Raw genomic sequence first — 15,931 nt, 5'->3', positions numbered from 1 at the left:
GGTTAGGGTTAAGCTTTAGATTTTAGCCTGCAAATTACAGTGTAACAGCTCAAGAAAATAGACCCAAGTTGTAAGAGAAATCTTTTTGATTCTATCCTCAGGGGTCTTATTTATTTGTAGAATGGATGGTTCAGAACACTGGAGGAAAAAGGCCAAGTTTTAAATGGAGAACCAAACTTGGGAATGTTTTTACATTTACATGGTTGCCGAAGTCTAAATTAATTGTATATACTATATAATTATAACTATATAATTACTCAATACTAAAATGAATTTAGTGTTTTCTGTTTAAGCTTTAATTATTGTCATTGAGCTTTTCTATTCCTCACTTTGAGCTTCACATACGATGTTTCCCTTGTCTTATTCGCATTGCCATTTTCAATTTCATCTTTACAATTCAAGCTTTCAGTTTGAGCATTTCCTTTTAAGCTTTTGCATTTTCAATTTCTCTATTTTCATTTACTCACTTTACAAGTTATCAAATTACATGTTAAACTTGCATTTGTAATTTCCCTTTTCTTTTCAAGTTTAATTATGCATTGATTATTTCTGTTGGTGTAGTCAAATAATAATCTTTTTAATTTAATCTCTTTCAATTTTCCAGGACTTTCCAGTTTTAATTTATGTCCAAAAATATATTTCTCTGAGTGCTCTGAAATTGGAACTGTGATTTTCCAAACAACCATTTCTGACTAAATTAATAAACGCACCTTATTTATAGCTCAACAATCAGCAAGCTAATGGTGACATTTGATTATTAACCCATGTTTGTATAGTAAACTCCATAGCACACCTGGATTCGATGGGTATATCTGCATTTCTCTGCCTGTATATACGTGATGCACTCTCGCTGGATGTTTGGAGAGATTTCTTGTATTTCCGCTCATACAGCCTACGACTTGTTGTTCTTGTGGCAATGAGCATTGTCTGCATCAACTGTAGTGATGTTCTCTTCACACATTGCAAAATACATCTTCATTTCCCTAATACAGACAGCAGCAACCTATAAAAACACTGTATAGATTTTCGTATTCTAAGCACGAATGTCGTTCCCTGCAACACCACGCAGTTTCCCCCATTTCCATCATTGCTTTTGATCCTTTATAGTGGGGAATAGAGGTGTGAATCTTCACTGGCCTCACGATTCGATTAACATTCAGCCATCAACAATTCAAATGCTAAACGATCTTCTATGCATCTCAGTGTATGGCATCCTCAGTGATCTATATTACTGCGCATGGCTACTTTTCATCATTTAAATTTCCCTTTTATTCATTAAGTCCTTCCAATAATCAGACTACAGAAGTCTACAAGATAAAAGCTGCATCTTTTCAATACATCAAACAAAACATTTATCCATCTGCAGTACCTGACATGTTTGTTGTAATCTACAATAATATTGTTTTCACATGGCAGCTTTAAGATAAGGCATTTATTGACTCTGCTGCACACACCTTTCTCAGAGTTGGATGGCAAAGTTGACAGTGCCTCCTCAAATCTTGGCTGATTAGCTGGGCCTGCTGTAACAGTTATTATTTATGGCTGCAGGTGTTAGCTTCAGGTGAAAATGGCTAACGTGATTCGTAATTGTTGTGAGGAAGAAGTCACACTTAGCGTGGTTCTTGTCCAGTTCGTGCTTCCCAGCAAGTTCATTAAAACTGTGTGTGCTCCAAGATGTCTGTTTTAAAAAATACTATACTTTTTTTTATCACTCGCAGAAGATCTCTTCCTTCCTCCGACATACCTCCTACAATACATAAGTAAGGTTACCCTAATGTCCGCCCACAATTCAAAGCATGGGAGCAACGTCGCAACGTAACTTTATTGTCCAGCTGAGGCTGGACAATCAACAATCAACATAAGCTGCAGACTCTCAATCATGCTCTGTCTCTGTGTCAATGCAGAATCTTCCACATCCGCATCGCGATGCATGTTACGATCAAGAAATGTCCACACCTCTAGTGGGGGAAGTGTTGAAAAGGAAAACTTTTTTATTTAAAAGTAATAAAAAGTCACTTAACTGAACTGTGTTTTCAAAAGGACATTGGCTTCAATGTGGCGGTTCTCCTGACCAATCTCTCGGAGCACATGCCTCATGACACGCGGCTGCAGACCTTCCTGGAGCTGGCAGAGAGCGTCCTCAATTACTTCCAACCCTACCTGGGCCGGATCGAGATCATGGGCAGTGCAAAGCGCATTGAGAGGGTCTACTTTGAGATCAGCGAGTCCAGTCGAACACAGTGGGAGAAACCTCAGGTAAGGATATAGATCAGATTTATACATCATATAAATCAATGAACATAAAATGTGTCACTTCAACTAGACAACACTTGATTTGGTTACAGTGTTCAATAGTGACAAAGCAATTCATAAATCTCACTTATTTACCTTCTGTCCAGGTCAAAGAATCCAAGCGTCAGTTCATCTTTGACGTGGTAAATGAAGGAGGGGAGAAGGAGAAGATGGAACTGTTTGTGAACTTCTGCGAGGACACCATCTTTGAAATGCAGCTGGCAGCTCAGATGTCTGATGCTGGTGAGCGGTCAGCAGTCAAAGAGGAGAGTGAGCGGGAGAAGCCAGACGAGGAGAACCCTGAGATGGGATTCTTCTCTGTGACCACCATCCGCATGGCACTGTTAGCTCTGCGCTACAATGTCATGCTGCTCATAAAGGTCAGAGCACACACAGCCCCAAACACAGCTGATGATCAAACAAATAGTAAATAGGAATGTCTGTGTGTCAAGTATCTGGCCAGAAACACTGCACAAAAATGCTTTTTTGATTAATAAACTGTCATTCATTAAGTGAGCTATGGAGGTTTCCTATTGAATTTTCTTTAAAAAGAAATGTAAATTAAGAAAAAAAACTTAACTGCTTCAAGAGCTGTTTTAGTTTTACCACTTTTAGAACCTTTCAAACTGATGGTAGGGTTATTCCTAGCCAGTAGCTCACAAATGTTATCAAGCAAAATTAATGTGACACATCAGATACACATCGGCCACTGCCATCAGTGAATGTCATCTGATTCCGGTGGTTGGCTGATGAATCTGTCCATCCCTAATAATCAGTCAGTTAACCAGACTAAAGGTGTAGGTTGTTCATGATACATAACTGTTGATGGTGTTTGATTGGGTTACATGACAATGTGTAAATGTTGGGCATTGAACAATCTTGTTCTTACTCAACAGCTAGCACCACCGAACAAGTAATTTACCTCCACTTTTTCTGTCTCTTCAGGTGCTGTCCATGAAGAGTTTGAAGAAGCAGATGAAGAAGATAAAGAACATGACAGTGAAGGACATGGTGACCACCCTGGTGTCTTTCTACTGGACAGTGCTGCTAGGCCTCCTCCATGTGGCGTTCAGTGTGGCCCGGGGATTTTGTCGAATCTTCTACAACACCTTCATGGGGGGCAATCTGGTGGAGGGAGCCAAGACCATAAAGGTTTCTGTGTATAATTAAAGGGTCATTTAAACAAACTAAATATATTAAGAGTTGTTCCTAAATACATAAACTCCCTCCATCTGCAGGTGTCAGAGCTGCTGGCCAACATGCCTGATCCCACCCAGGACGAGGTGAGGGGTGAAGGGGAGGACAGAGAGAAGAGAGCCTCTGACCGCAGCTCCCCAAAGGAGGACCTGGCCGACCTGGCAGTCAACACCAGCGAGACTGAGCTGCTCTCAGACATTTTTGGCCTCGACTTAAGAAGAGAGGGGGGCCAGTACAAGATCACCCCACATAACCCCAACGCCAGCCTGACTGAACTGCTCAACTCTCCGGTTCCTTCCCAAACCCCTCCAACTCCACCCACAGCACCCCCACCTGAGCTGAGACGGAGGCATCAGGTGAGTCTATGCTATTGTTTTATAATCTTTTCTTTCTTTTCCTTATTGTTTTCCTTATTATTTCTTACCTTTTTAATTTATATTGTTAATTTTTGGCTATTGTTATTATTATTATTGGGTTTTTTTTTGTAAATATTCTGTCCTTTGGCTGCTGTGGCAAACAAATTTCCCCGTTGTGGGACAATAAAGGAGTTCTGATTCTGATTCTGATTGCTTTCTTTCTTTATTTCCAGTGTGTTTTTATCATTTGAGTCTATTTGGAATAATTGTGAAAACGACCAATCAATGTCAATCAAAATCATCACTACTGTGGTCAACTGTACAGTAATAAAACCTGTATCATAGACAGAGTAAAAGACTAGGAGTCTACCGCCATCTTAGCCACTCTGTACTTAGGAACAGATGTGCTTTGCCCTAAATGCTAATGTGAGCATGCTAACAGCTTGATGTTGCGCAGGTGTAATAATTAGTGTTCACACCCATGTGTTGAACATAGGGTGTGTGCCGGTCCTTAAAAGGTCTTAAAATGTCTTCAATTCAGTTTTATAAATATAAGGTCTTAAAATTTAAATATCTGATGCCTGTAGACACCCTGTGTTAGCTTAAGGTGTTAGCATGCTAACATTTGCTAATTGGCACTAAATACAAACCATAGCAAATGGGAATGTTATTAGTTTTGGTCATAAGCCAAAGATGCTGGCACCGAGAGGAAAAGTCAGAGGACCATCAAAGCTATTACAGTTTATCCTGAGAGGAACATCAATAGTTGATCGCTGTTGAGATATTTCAGTCTGGACCAAAGTGGTGGACCGACCAGCAGACTGACATTGACAAAGAGTCAGAAAGTTTGCGAGGAAAACAATATCCTTAGCTGTTATTTATAAAGAGTTTATCAGTCAAAAACTCTGCTGTGCGGGTGTGGTTTGATCAGATTTGACTGATCGTAATTAATCAACCCACGAGCTGTCTTTAGATTCTCACTCAAATATTGCTAAATCTTGTTTGGTCTAAGTCCTGCTCACTTCACTTCCAACCAGTGAGAACAGCAAAGTGATAAAAAAGAGCAGACAGAAATCTCCTGTATCAAATTATCCAAACAATTCTAACTTTGGCAGAAAACTGTGTGTTATGATAGGATCCGGCAAGCAGATTAAGAAAATGAGTTTTGAAGACCTTTAAGCCTTGCAGCTAGCATGACTAAAATAAAGTCACACATAAATTGGCTTTTTTGTCTAAAAGTTTTTCTCTGTTTCAGTCGAAGAGCTCTTCCTCAGACGAGAAGGAGGCAACAGCAGAGACAGAGTGCGAACCTGAGAAAACATCAGAGTATGTACACATTTCACTATTTAATCTACCAGGCATCGTAACAGCACAGACAAATACCCACTGTGTGTGTAGTGTACACACCTATGAAAAGCCATTACAACACAGTCACACAGGAGTTACAACCTGACCACTACTGAATGAATTGTTTATTAGAAGGGTACTTTGACAGAAGTTCTTAACTCAAGATCCTCTTTCTAGCTTTTTGTCTAGGGCTTTCAACCAGATTTCAGTCTTCGTTAGCATTTCAGCTAGCAAGTTGTCAAAAATGAGCTTTTAAATTCAACCATTGAAATCAAAAGCAGGATCCGGGATTCCCCCAATATTTTTTTCCCCTTCACCTCCGCCAGCTTTCGCACATCAGAAGGTGTATTTACTTTTTCAGAGATCCTTTATTGATTTATTTGGGAAGAGGGTTTGCATTGGACAGATTTGAGAAACTGAACTTTTTACAAACTGAATTTTTATCCTTTGTTGAATCACTAAAGGGTGGCACTTTTTGTTGAACTTCCAAAGCAAATATGATTAGTAAGTATCTCAACCATGAAAAATGTATGCAACAGTTTATCTTTTATCTATTGATGTATTTTGAAGAAACATGATGATCAGTGATGATGACTAAAATATGTACTGTCATATAAAATTTACACAAATTCATCTTTGGTACATTGGTTATTTTAAAAGGCATTATCATGCGTTTAAATCCACATAGGGGTTTTCACAGGAAAGGCAATTCTGTTGACTACCAGCCATTGTGAAGCAGGATTATTGTTTGCTGTGTGTGAGTGTGAGTTGTTTTGTGTTTTCAGGAGTGAACATGTAGAGAAACAAGAGAAACAACAGAAGAATGAGAAGATGAAGCCAAAAGTGAGAAGGCATCATACTTCCAAGTCTGATGAACCTGATCTGCAGGAGTCTGCCTTCTTGAAGAAGATCATAGCCTACCAGAGGAAACTACTGGTACAGATACTTTTTCTGTCAACTGTCTTGTCAACTCACTGTTTTACATTCCAACTGTAAACATATTCACAGTTTCAGTAAATACCGGTTACCGGCAGTGTAGATAGTAGTAATGCACTCATTTAAAAAAAAAAGCTATCAACCATCACTGTAAATAGGGTTATATATTTTCATGTGAGTACACGAGTGATGATGTGAACAGCACAATTTTGAAGCAGTTGATTTATTAAAGAGTTTGCTTTGAAGTCCAACATAAGCTCCTCTAACTGTAACATCCAAAAACACACAAGTACTTTATCTTTCTTTCTCCCCTGCAGAACTACTTTGCCAGGAACTTCTACAACATGAGGATGCTGGCACTGTTTGTTGCATTTGCAATCAACTTTATCCTTCTATTCTATAAGGTAGTGGTATACAGAGGATGTTATCATTTATTAGCGCCTCTTACCTTTTGGTAAGAAATGCAACGTTAATGTTTCACAGACCTTCCTTCAATGTACTATGTGAGAGAGAACTAATGGGGGGAAGCAGAGTGGGGCACACTATACTTTCCTAAAACTTGTGGTCATTATTTATTTATATACTTTGCTATTACTGTAATATTAAATCTGGTGAGAAACAAGGACAGGAAGGGAGATATTAGCCACTGTGTATTCCATCCCCACCTCCAAAGTCTCAAAAGTCAAGGTTGTGTGGAAGCAAACATTGAGCTCTTGCGTACAGCTGCTTCAAGTTGTTGCTCATAGTGATAAAGCTTCCATCAACATTGTTTTCAGCAGCAGCTAATAAAAAAGTAAAGAACATGACAGCTTTAAATATCTACTGCACACTACTAGAGACTAGCTGGTGAACATAGTGGGGCATTTAGCACTTAAAGAGCCAGATATGTCCTTCAGACTTCCTTCAGGAGATGGTGGATGCCTAACCCAAGCTAAAAGAGAGTAAATATTGAATGCTTTTCTGCTATGTGTCTGCTGGACATGTAGACATCTATTTTATAGGATGATAATATGCCAATGTTGTGTTATAGCACTGTTGTAAAAAGTACCCAAAAGTCATACTTGAGTAAAAGTACAATATCATGTTTAAATATTACTTTGGTAAATATGAAAATTACCCATACCAATAGTACTTGAGTAAAAGTCTTAGTATCTAATATGTACTGAAGTATCAAAATTAATTTGCCAATTAATATACTTAAATATATAAACAAGTAGCAGTAAATTATGCATTTATATATATATATATATATATACACATATATATATACATATATATATATATATATACACACACACATATATATATATATATATATATATATACATATATATATATATATATATATATATATATATATATAATGCACTATTATCAGATCATTTTGGTTTTGGTTTTTTTAATCCCAAAAAATAAATTGCTTTAAACTACTTGTGCTACTTTGGCACTGATGCAGCATGTAATCTGCAAAGTAAGTAGTAACTAAGGTTATCAAATACATGTAGCGAGTAAAAAGGGTAATATTTGCCTTCAAACTGTATAAGTGAGTGGAAGTATAACCTCAAAGTACCTCAAAACTGTATTTATGTGTAGTACTTGAGTAAATGTGCTACATCCCACTTAAATACACCATAAAATATGGACATCTATTTTAAAAAAAAGTCAAAATCAACTCCCTTGAGGTATGGGGGAATAAACCCCTCTCTGACAATCTGTTAAAACCTTTACCAAGCTTTCCAAAGGTAGTATATTTTATTATAAGGCTGAAGTATAGGATTGCATGTTTTTATTGTATTATATTCTGCCCATGAATCTGTGATTACTGATCAGTTACATCATCAGGGTGACAACATGCTTTCTGTCATGTTGTTTTATTTTGACAGACCTAGCTTGATTTTTGGACTGATAATAAATTGCCCCTACCAGGTTTCTACATCCACAACTGTGATTGAGGAAAGGGAAGTGGTGTACACCAGCAGCCAACCAGATAGCAGCGTTCAGTGGGATCCAGTGGCAGGAGAAGCATTGGAGATGAGGGAGGAGATGATGGATGAGGCTGGGGAGCCCCTGAAGCCAGTCACAGTCCGTTTTGTCCTGGAGGAGAGCAGTGGATACATGGAGCCCATGTTACGGATCCTGGCAGTCTTGCACACAGTCATCTCCTTCTTCTGCATCATCGGATACTACTGTCTCAAGGTGGGATACTAGTATTGTAGTATAGCTGAAATAATAAAAAAGATATTGGAATTTGCATCCAATATTTGTCATTATAACCTATAACAGTCAAACAACACATTTGTTTGATTTTCAGTCCATCAATTAATCTTATTTTTTTAACAAATTTGCCATTTGAGATATTTTTAAATCTTTCCAAACCAAATATTAAAATTTTCTGAAACTAAAGATATAGTATGTAAATATCCTGCATTAAAATGTCTAGAAACAACTAGACCTTTTTTTAATATATACTGTTGAGTTGTGTATTTACATTATGATAAAACATTACCTCACCCATCACCCGAGTCATGTCAAATAGATTTTCATCTGCAGTGGTACTTGTTAGTGTGTTTACCACAAAGCGAGTTTGACTGCAGGATCACTGGTGTTTGTTCGCATTTCTAGGGTCTCTTCTTTTTCTCCTCTCCTCTTGAAAACGGTACGTTCATTAAGTAAAGTCCATTTCCCCTCCAGCTCCAGTCAGCAGTCAACATTACAGCCCCCATTACGGCCCCCAGCCGTTAGTGTAACTTGTATTGTAGCTTTGGTGTTTATTTCCTCATCTGCTGTTTTCAAGCCCGAGTGAGCGCTCCTGTTTCCACTGCACCATCTTTGCCTGATTGACAGGTCCCGCCTCCTGCCGCCAGCCATTGGTCCTCCGCAGCTGCAGCCGGTGAGCCTGACGAGCTGTCAGCGAGCGGTCCAGGTTCATATAGCAGTGCTTTTCAGACAGCATTCGAGGGCTACTTTTGTACCATAATCATCTTGAGCTGTTAACAATAAATTAGAGTTTTCTTGTTGCAAAACGTCGCTCTCTGCCTCATTTATGTTGCGCCTCCGTTCCCTAGCCTGGGGCGTAACAACCTGACAATGGAGGTCACCTCCGCAGATCGCTACTGCTGTCAGGTTGATGAACAGAAGTGAAGATAAATCCACTTTTTAATCCCAAAAGTAATCTCTGAGCTCTCCTCCAGTCTGTAAATGGCTCTGGATCAGAGCAAAATCTGATGCAACTGTGTCTTATTATTCCTCCAAAAGGACCGGCTCTGCACAGGGCTCTCTCCTCCAGAACTGGCCAACTCTGAGCAGTGGCGCTGTGCCACCCTCTGCCTGAGTGAGAGGTCCCAGAAAATTACATACTGTCACTCCTATATTGTGTGTGTGTGTGTGTGTGTGTGCGCGCGCGTGTGCGTGTGTGCGTGCGTGCACGATGTAGGTTCCACTGGTGATCTTTAAGCGTGAGAAGGAGGTGGCCAGAAAGCTTGAATTTGATGGCCTTTACATCACAGAACAACCATCTGAGGATGACATCAAAGGGCAGTGGGACAGACTTGTCATCAACACACAGTGAGTAAACACTATATGCTACAACATCCATTGAAAAGACAATGGGCTCTATCTTACACCTGGTGCAAAGTGACACACAAGTGTCGTTGCTACTTTCAGACCGACTCAGTTGTCATTTTCACACCCAGTGCCCACATTGTGTAGATAGCAAATGTACTTGCACCCACAGGCCCCTGGGAGTGTTGGTCCTAAATCAGGTGTGGTCAGGTGCATTGATGGTACACTGCTATCTTAAAGTGAAACTCTCGCCAAAATGCAACCTAGGCTTTTTTTGTGAAGGAACCTGAGTCAAACCTTCGTGTAAAATCATAATTACGACAAAAAAGCCACTTTTAAGATTTACCGTAGCTTTGTTTTCGGGTCAAAATCATTTTCAATGGCGTGCTAGGGGCAACATTACGGTAGCATCAAAATTGGTGGAAAGGTGGAAAGCTCCTAAAGCTTAGTTCCATATAAATGCACGGATAATTAAACTAAATTATTTTAATTTAAATTAAATTTAATTAAATTTAATTAAACTAGAATTAAGCTTTAGGAGCTTTCCACCTTTACTCTCCTCCATGTTACGTCACACTCGGGGATCGACGCTTCTCAACTGGCAGGACGGCGGTGAGCGGAACAAGCTACTGCTAGCTAGGTTGTTCAAAAACCTTCTTTTTAGTAAACTCTCTGTACACAAACAATGTTCTCAATGTTCGTGTTCATGTGTAGAGATCCGTGATACTACGATCAAAGTTTCATGTTGTGTCGAGTCTTCTTAGTGTTTTAAAAATAGCGATTTTGATGCTACCGTAAAGTTGCCCCTAGCACGCCATTGAAAATGATTTTGACACGAAAATGAAAATATGGTAAATCTTAAAAGTGGCTTTTTCGTCGTAATTATGCTTTTACACGAAGGTTTGACTTGGGTTCCTTCACAAAAACAAGCTGACGTTGCATTTTGGCGAGAGTTTCACTTTAAGGTAGCAGAAAGCAACTGAACCATACAAACAACACTGGTCTCCCGTCAAAGGCACAGTATTTTTTCTGCTATTTAAAGGGCGCATTATTCATATGGTAAGATGCGCCTACACAGGCGGGTTCACAACACATATACACTCCATGTGCAGTAACAAGAAACATAATTAAATTTAGCTTCTGAAATAAATATTTTTGGATAGCTCTGATGGAGCTCAGGATTTATCAGGAGGATGGCTGTTTCATGCCAAATTATTTTACTTTACAGTATGTATCTGGATGGTGTGTGTGGCCTTTTGATGTGTAGAAGAACACAGAACATTAATTAAGATGAAATAATAACTGATCCTGTTGGCTTGTATGGAGATTCGAATAATCAGTTTATCTGCTGTTCCTCATGCCGGTGTAAAGGGAGAGATACACAAATCGTTTCTGCTGCTGGAGGATCAATCAGTAATATTTTCCTCATTCAAGACGTATTTCACATTCCTGCACCTCACACGATCAGAACTGATTAGACTGATATTTTTTATGACCCATCCAGACTGAGATCCTCGCAACATGATTACATACAGAGGGACACACAGCAGCATTCCTCTTCCTTTTCAGTTAAATATCAGTGTATTTGCTCATATGCATTTAAACAGAGTTGTTGATGCAACAGGTTATTGTGAAACAGCGCAGACAGAGGGTCCATCACTGAAGGACCACATCCTGTTCTTCAGCAAAGATGAGTGCCACTGTTTAATAGCAATATGCCAGGTCCTAGCGCACATGGCTCCGAAAGAGAATAGGAGATGACACTCTGGTTGGTTTAATTTAGGCCTAAAACAAGCCTATGACTAATAAAGAAATATAACTAAATACAACCCCTTTGTGCCCTGGGCCTTACTTTGCGCCCAGATTATCTGCCGTTTAACTAGCATAAGGGAGGTGGACGCCTCCTAAACACTCTTCGGCTATCCTCTTTAGACCATCCACCATAGAGCGTTCAGATAGGGCCCAAAGACTGGGAGATGAGTAAAGAACCAGATGAATAACATGAGATATAGAGACTGTTTGGAAATGTGCAGGCACTTTGCAAAGAACCTGGCAGGGGATTCGACGAATCATCTGTCTGTCACCATTGTTAACTGAACTTTAAATGTTAACCAATCAGATGGACAGTAGGAGAGCACTACCACCAACAGAGCCAGTTGGTAAATCTTCCTGAATTCAGTTGAGAGAAGACTGTCTTTTTCATCAAGAAAAGCCTTCAGCGCCATTCTTCATCGTCTTTCAATACAATATACTCTCCAGTACTGATTTAACTGATGCTATAGCAGCCACCACGCAAACCTCTTGAGAAGCTGCCATAGTTGTTCTCAAACAAACAGCCACTTCTTTCACTGGCCAGCACAGCTAAACCACACAAGTAGCTGCCAGTAGTTCCCCAAAGAACAATCATTAGTTCAACCACTGTGTGTTCAGCCACAGATGCATAAGCTTGAACCCTGGCAAGATGGATTTGTGAGATTTTTTGGGTGGGGAGAGTTTGTGTTTGAATTCTTGTCACTGCGCTAACGACTCCTACTAAGTTGAAAGGGGCACCTGTATAGGATGAATCTCTCACATATTTTGACTTTCCCGTGAAAAATGGCTGAACGTGAATCATTGAGGTAGCACATGTGTAGCCCTCCATAACATTGGAAGCAGTGTCAAGGACAGCAGTGCAGGGAGACATTCTGATTAATCGTACCATTGCCATGTCCATTACAGAGCGTGAGAAAATGAACCCTCAAAGGTTTTGCAAATGCAATTTTATCTTGTTTCTTGGTGCACTTCTTTACGATGACTTTTTTCTATAATACACCTTTATAGATGATGTGACTCATGAGCCTTTTCCCCTCTGCTTTTCAGATCTTTCCCCAACAACTACTGGGATAAGTTTGTGAAGAGGAAGGTAGGTGTCACTGTTTTTGAAGATCCTGGGCAGTGTTCACAAAGGATCCTATGTTACCACTACCTGTCCTTCTAAATGTTTCTGTACTAAGAGTCATAGTCTTGGTCAAAAGTTTACATACAGTTGTATCAGAATCAGAATCAGAAAGAGTTTTGTTGCCAAGTAGGTTTTCACATACAAGGAATTTGTTTTGGTCTCGAAGGTGCGTGTGCCATACAGTAAACAATAAACAAAAAACAATAAATAGACAACAAATAGAGACAGGCGAGACAGACAGAACCATAAGTGACAACAAAGTGAGCGAGATATGTAGACACATGTCTCTCATTAGTGCAACGTGACTATATGGTGTAAGAGGTAGAAGTCATTTTTTTTCAGTGTCAGTGTCAGTGGGGGACCCGGGCATTGTTTGTGAGGCCAACTGCAGTCGGGAAGAAACTGAGTTTGTGCCTTGAGGTTTTGGTCCTGATGGACCACAGCCTTCTGCCGGAGGGGAGTGGTTCAAAGAGCTTATATCCAGGGTGGGAGGGGTCGGCCACAATCCTACCTGCCCGCCCCAGGGCCCTGGATGCATGCAGGTCATGGAGGGATGGCAGACAGCAGCCAATCACCCTCTCAGCGGAGCGAATGATACGCTGCAGTCTGCTCTTGTCCTTGGCAGAGGCAGCAGCGTACCAGATGGTGATGGAGGAGGTGAGGATGGACTCAATGATGGAGGTGTAGAAGAGCACCATCATTGGCTTTGGCAGGTTAAACTTTTTCAGCTGTCGCAGGAAGTAAATCTTCTGCTGTGCCTTCTTGAGGAGGGCGCTGGTGTTCAGCTCCCACTTGAGGTCCTGGGTGATGATGATGCCGAGCAAGTGGAAGGACTCCACAGAGTCCACAGGGGAGCCACACAGGGTGATGGGGGCGGGTGGCGCTGGGTTTCTCCTAAAGTCCACAACGATCTCCACTGTCTTTAGAGCTTTTAGCTCCAAGCTGTTTTGTCCGCACCAGGACACCAGGTGGTCAATCTCCCGCCTGTAGGCGGACTCATCACCACCAGAGCTGAGCCCAATGAGGGTGGTGTCGTCCGCAAACTTTAGGAGCTTGACCGCCTGGTGACTGGAGGTACAGCTGTTTGTGTACAGGGTAGATGGGGGGGGGAGACGCAGCCTTGAGGGGAGCTGGTGCTGATGGTCTGGGAGTCAGAGACGTGTTTCCCCAGCTTCACATACTGACAGACAGGAAGTTAGTGATCCACCTGCTGGTGGAGTCTGGTACATGCAGTTGGAGAGCTTTTCCTGCAGCAGAGCTGGGTTGATGGTGTTGAAAGCAGAGCTAAAATCCACAAACAGGATCCTGGCATAGGTTCCTGCTGAGTCCAGGTGTCCAGGATGAAGTGGAGGGCCATGTTTGCTGCATCGTATACAGATCTGTTGGCTCTGTAGTCAAACTGCAGGGGGTCTAGGAGTGGGTCTGTGATGGTTTTGAAGTGGGTCAAAACAAGGCGCTCAAAGGACTTCATCACCACAGAGGTCAGCGCGACTGGTCTATAGTCATTTAGTCCTGTGATCTTTGTTTTTTTGGGGACAGGGATGATGGTGGAGGTCTTGAAGCAGGCTGGTACGTGGCATGTCTCCAGTGAGATGTTAAAAATGTCTGTGAACACTGGAGACAACTGGTCAGCACAGTGCTTCAGGGTAAAGAACATGTATATCATGGCAATCTTGAGTTCCAATGATTTCTACAGCTCTATTCTTTTTGTGATGGGATGAGTGGAACACATACTACTTCATCACAAAAAACATTCATAAAGTTTGGTTAAAAAATGAATTTATTATTAGCCTTCTAAAAATATGACCACATACAATGGCTCCAATATATACATACAGTAATTCTAATTTGAATGGATAAATGTCTCTTGGCCATTTTCACCTCAAATACGCACTTTTGATAGCCATCCACAAGCTTCTGGTAGTCATCTGACTAGCTGAATTTTTTAACCACTCCTCTTGACAGAATCGGTGTTCAACTAAATTTGTTGGCTTCTTGGCACGGGCTTGTTTCTTCAGCACAGTCCACATGTTCTTGATGGGGTTCAAGTCAGGACTTTGGGAAGACCATTCCAAAACCTCAATTCTAGCCTGATTAGGCCATTCCTTTACCACTTTTGATGTGTGTTTGGGATCATTGTCCTGTTGGAACACACGACTGCACCCAAGACCCAATATTCTGGCTGATGATTTTAGGTTTTCCTGAAGAATTTGGAGATAATCCTCCTTCTTCATTATTCCATTTACTTTCTTTAGAGCAGCAGATCCTCTGGCAGCAAAACAGCACCACAGCATAATACTGCCAGTACCATGCTTGACAGTAGGTATAGTGTTCTTGGGGTTAAACGCCTCACCTTCTCTCTTCCAAACATATTGCTGCTCATTGTGGCCAAAGAACTCAATTTTTTTTTCATCTGACCACAGAGTTTTCCTCCAGAAGGTTTTTTCTTTGTCCATGTGATCAGCAGCGAACTTCAGTCAAGCTTTAAGGCACCGCTTCTAGAGCAAAGGCTTCTTTCTCGCACGGCAGCCCCATGTTGATGCAAAACACACTTGACACTGATACCTGTCTTCCACCATCTTCTAATTCATTGCAGACTTGCTTTTTGGTGGTTTTTGGTTGACTCTTGACCATCCTGACCAATTTTCTCTCAGCAGCAGGTGATAGTTTGTGTTTTCTTCCTGATCGTGGCAGTGACACAACTGTGCCATGGACTTTATACTTCCAAACAATTGTTTGCACAGTTGATCTTGGGACCTTGGGACCTGTAACTGCTTTGAAACGGCTCAAAGTGACTTCCTGTTCAAATCAATAATGTGCTCTTTCAGATCAATGCTGTGCTCCTTAGACTTTCCCATTGTAGTGTTTGTGGCTGAGTCTAATGGGTGTATCAAACAAGCCCTATCAAAATGGGCCCAGAAAAGTCATCAGCTGTTATCAATCATAATCAAGATTAAGAAAGATCAAGGCGAGAAAAGCCACAGGCCCTGATGGCATCAGCTCCAGAGTGTTAAAGAACTGTGCAGACCAGCTCTGTGGGTTGGTCACGCACATCTTCAACCTGAGCCTGACTCTGGAGAGAGTCCCTGTCCTGTGGAAGACTTCCTGTGTGGTGCCAGTTCTTCTCACCTGATGAAGACCATGAAGAGAATTATTCTCAGGCACATCCGTCCCCTGGTGAGCACGACACTGGACCCCCTTCAGTTTGCTTACCGTCCCGGAATTGGGGTGAATGATGCAGTCATCTACCTACTGCACAGAACAATTACAACCCTGGAGAACACTGGACGCACTGTGAGGGTCA

General features: G+C 41.0%; 1 protein-coding gene across 1 annotated transcript in view; it reads left to right on the top strand.

Moving 5' to 3' along the window:
* Positions 1–15,931, top strand: part of ryr2a (ryanodine receptor 2a (cardiac)) — a 190,202-nt gene that overhangs the window by 163,218 nt on the left and 11,053 nt on the right. The window contains exons 98-107 of the mRNA XM_073490144.1: positions 2,041–2,256; positions 2,400–2,672; positions 3,238–3,444; positions 3,531–3,845; positions 5,101–5,171; positions 5,981–6,128; positions 6,446–6,532; positions 8,055–8,324; positions 9,562–9,692; positions 12,549–12,591. Coding sequence (XP_073346245.1) covers positions 2,041–2,256; positions 2,400–2,672; positions 3,238–3,444; positions 3,531–3,845; positions 5,101–5,171; positions 5,981–6,128; positions 6,446–6,532; positions 8,055–8,324; positions 9,562–9,692; positions 12,549–12,591 — 1,761 coding nt within the window. The remainder of the gene's footprint in view (positions 1–2,040; positions 2,257–2,399; positions 2,673–3,237; positions 3,445–3,530; positions 3,846–5,100; positions 5,172–5,980; positions 6,129–6,445; positions 6,533–8,054; positions 8,325–9,561; positions 9,693–12,548; positions 12,592–15,931) is intronic.

The sequence above is a fragment of the Pagrus major genome, chromosome 20, assembly GCF_040436345.1.
Source record: "Pagrus major chromosome 20, Pma_NU_1.0".
NCBI lineage: Eukaryota > Metazoa > Chordata > Actinopteri > Spariformes > Sparidae > Pagrus > Pagrus major.
Note: the sequence above shows the minus strand (reverse complement) of the source record. Positions and strands in the feature narration are given on the sequence as shown.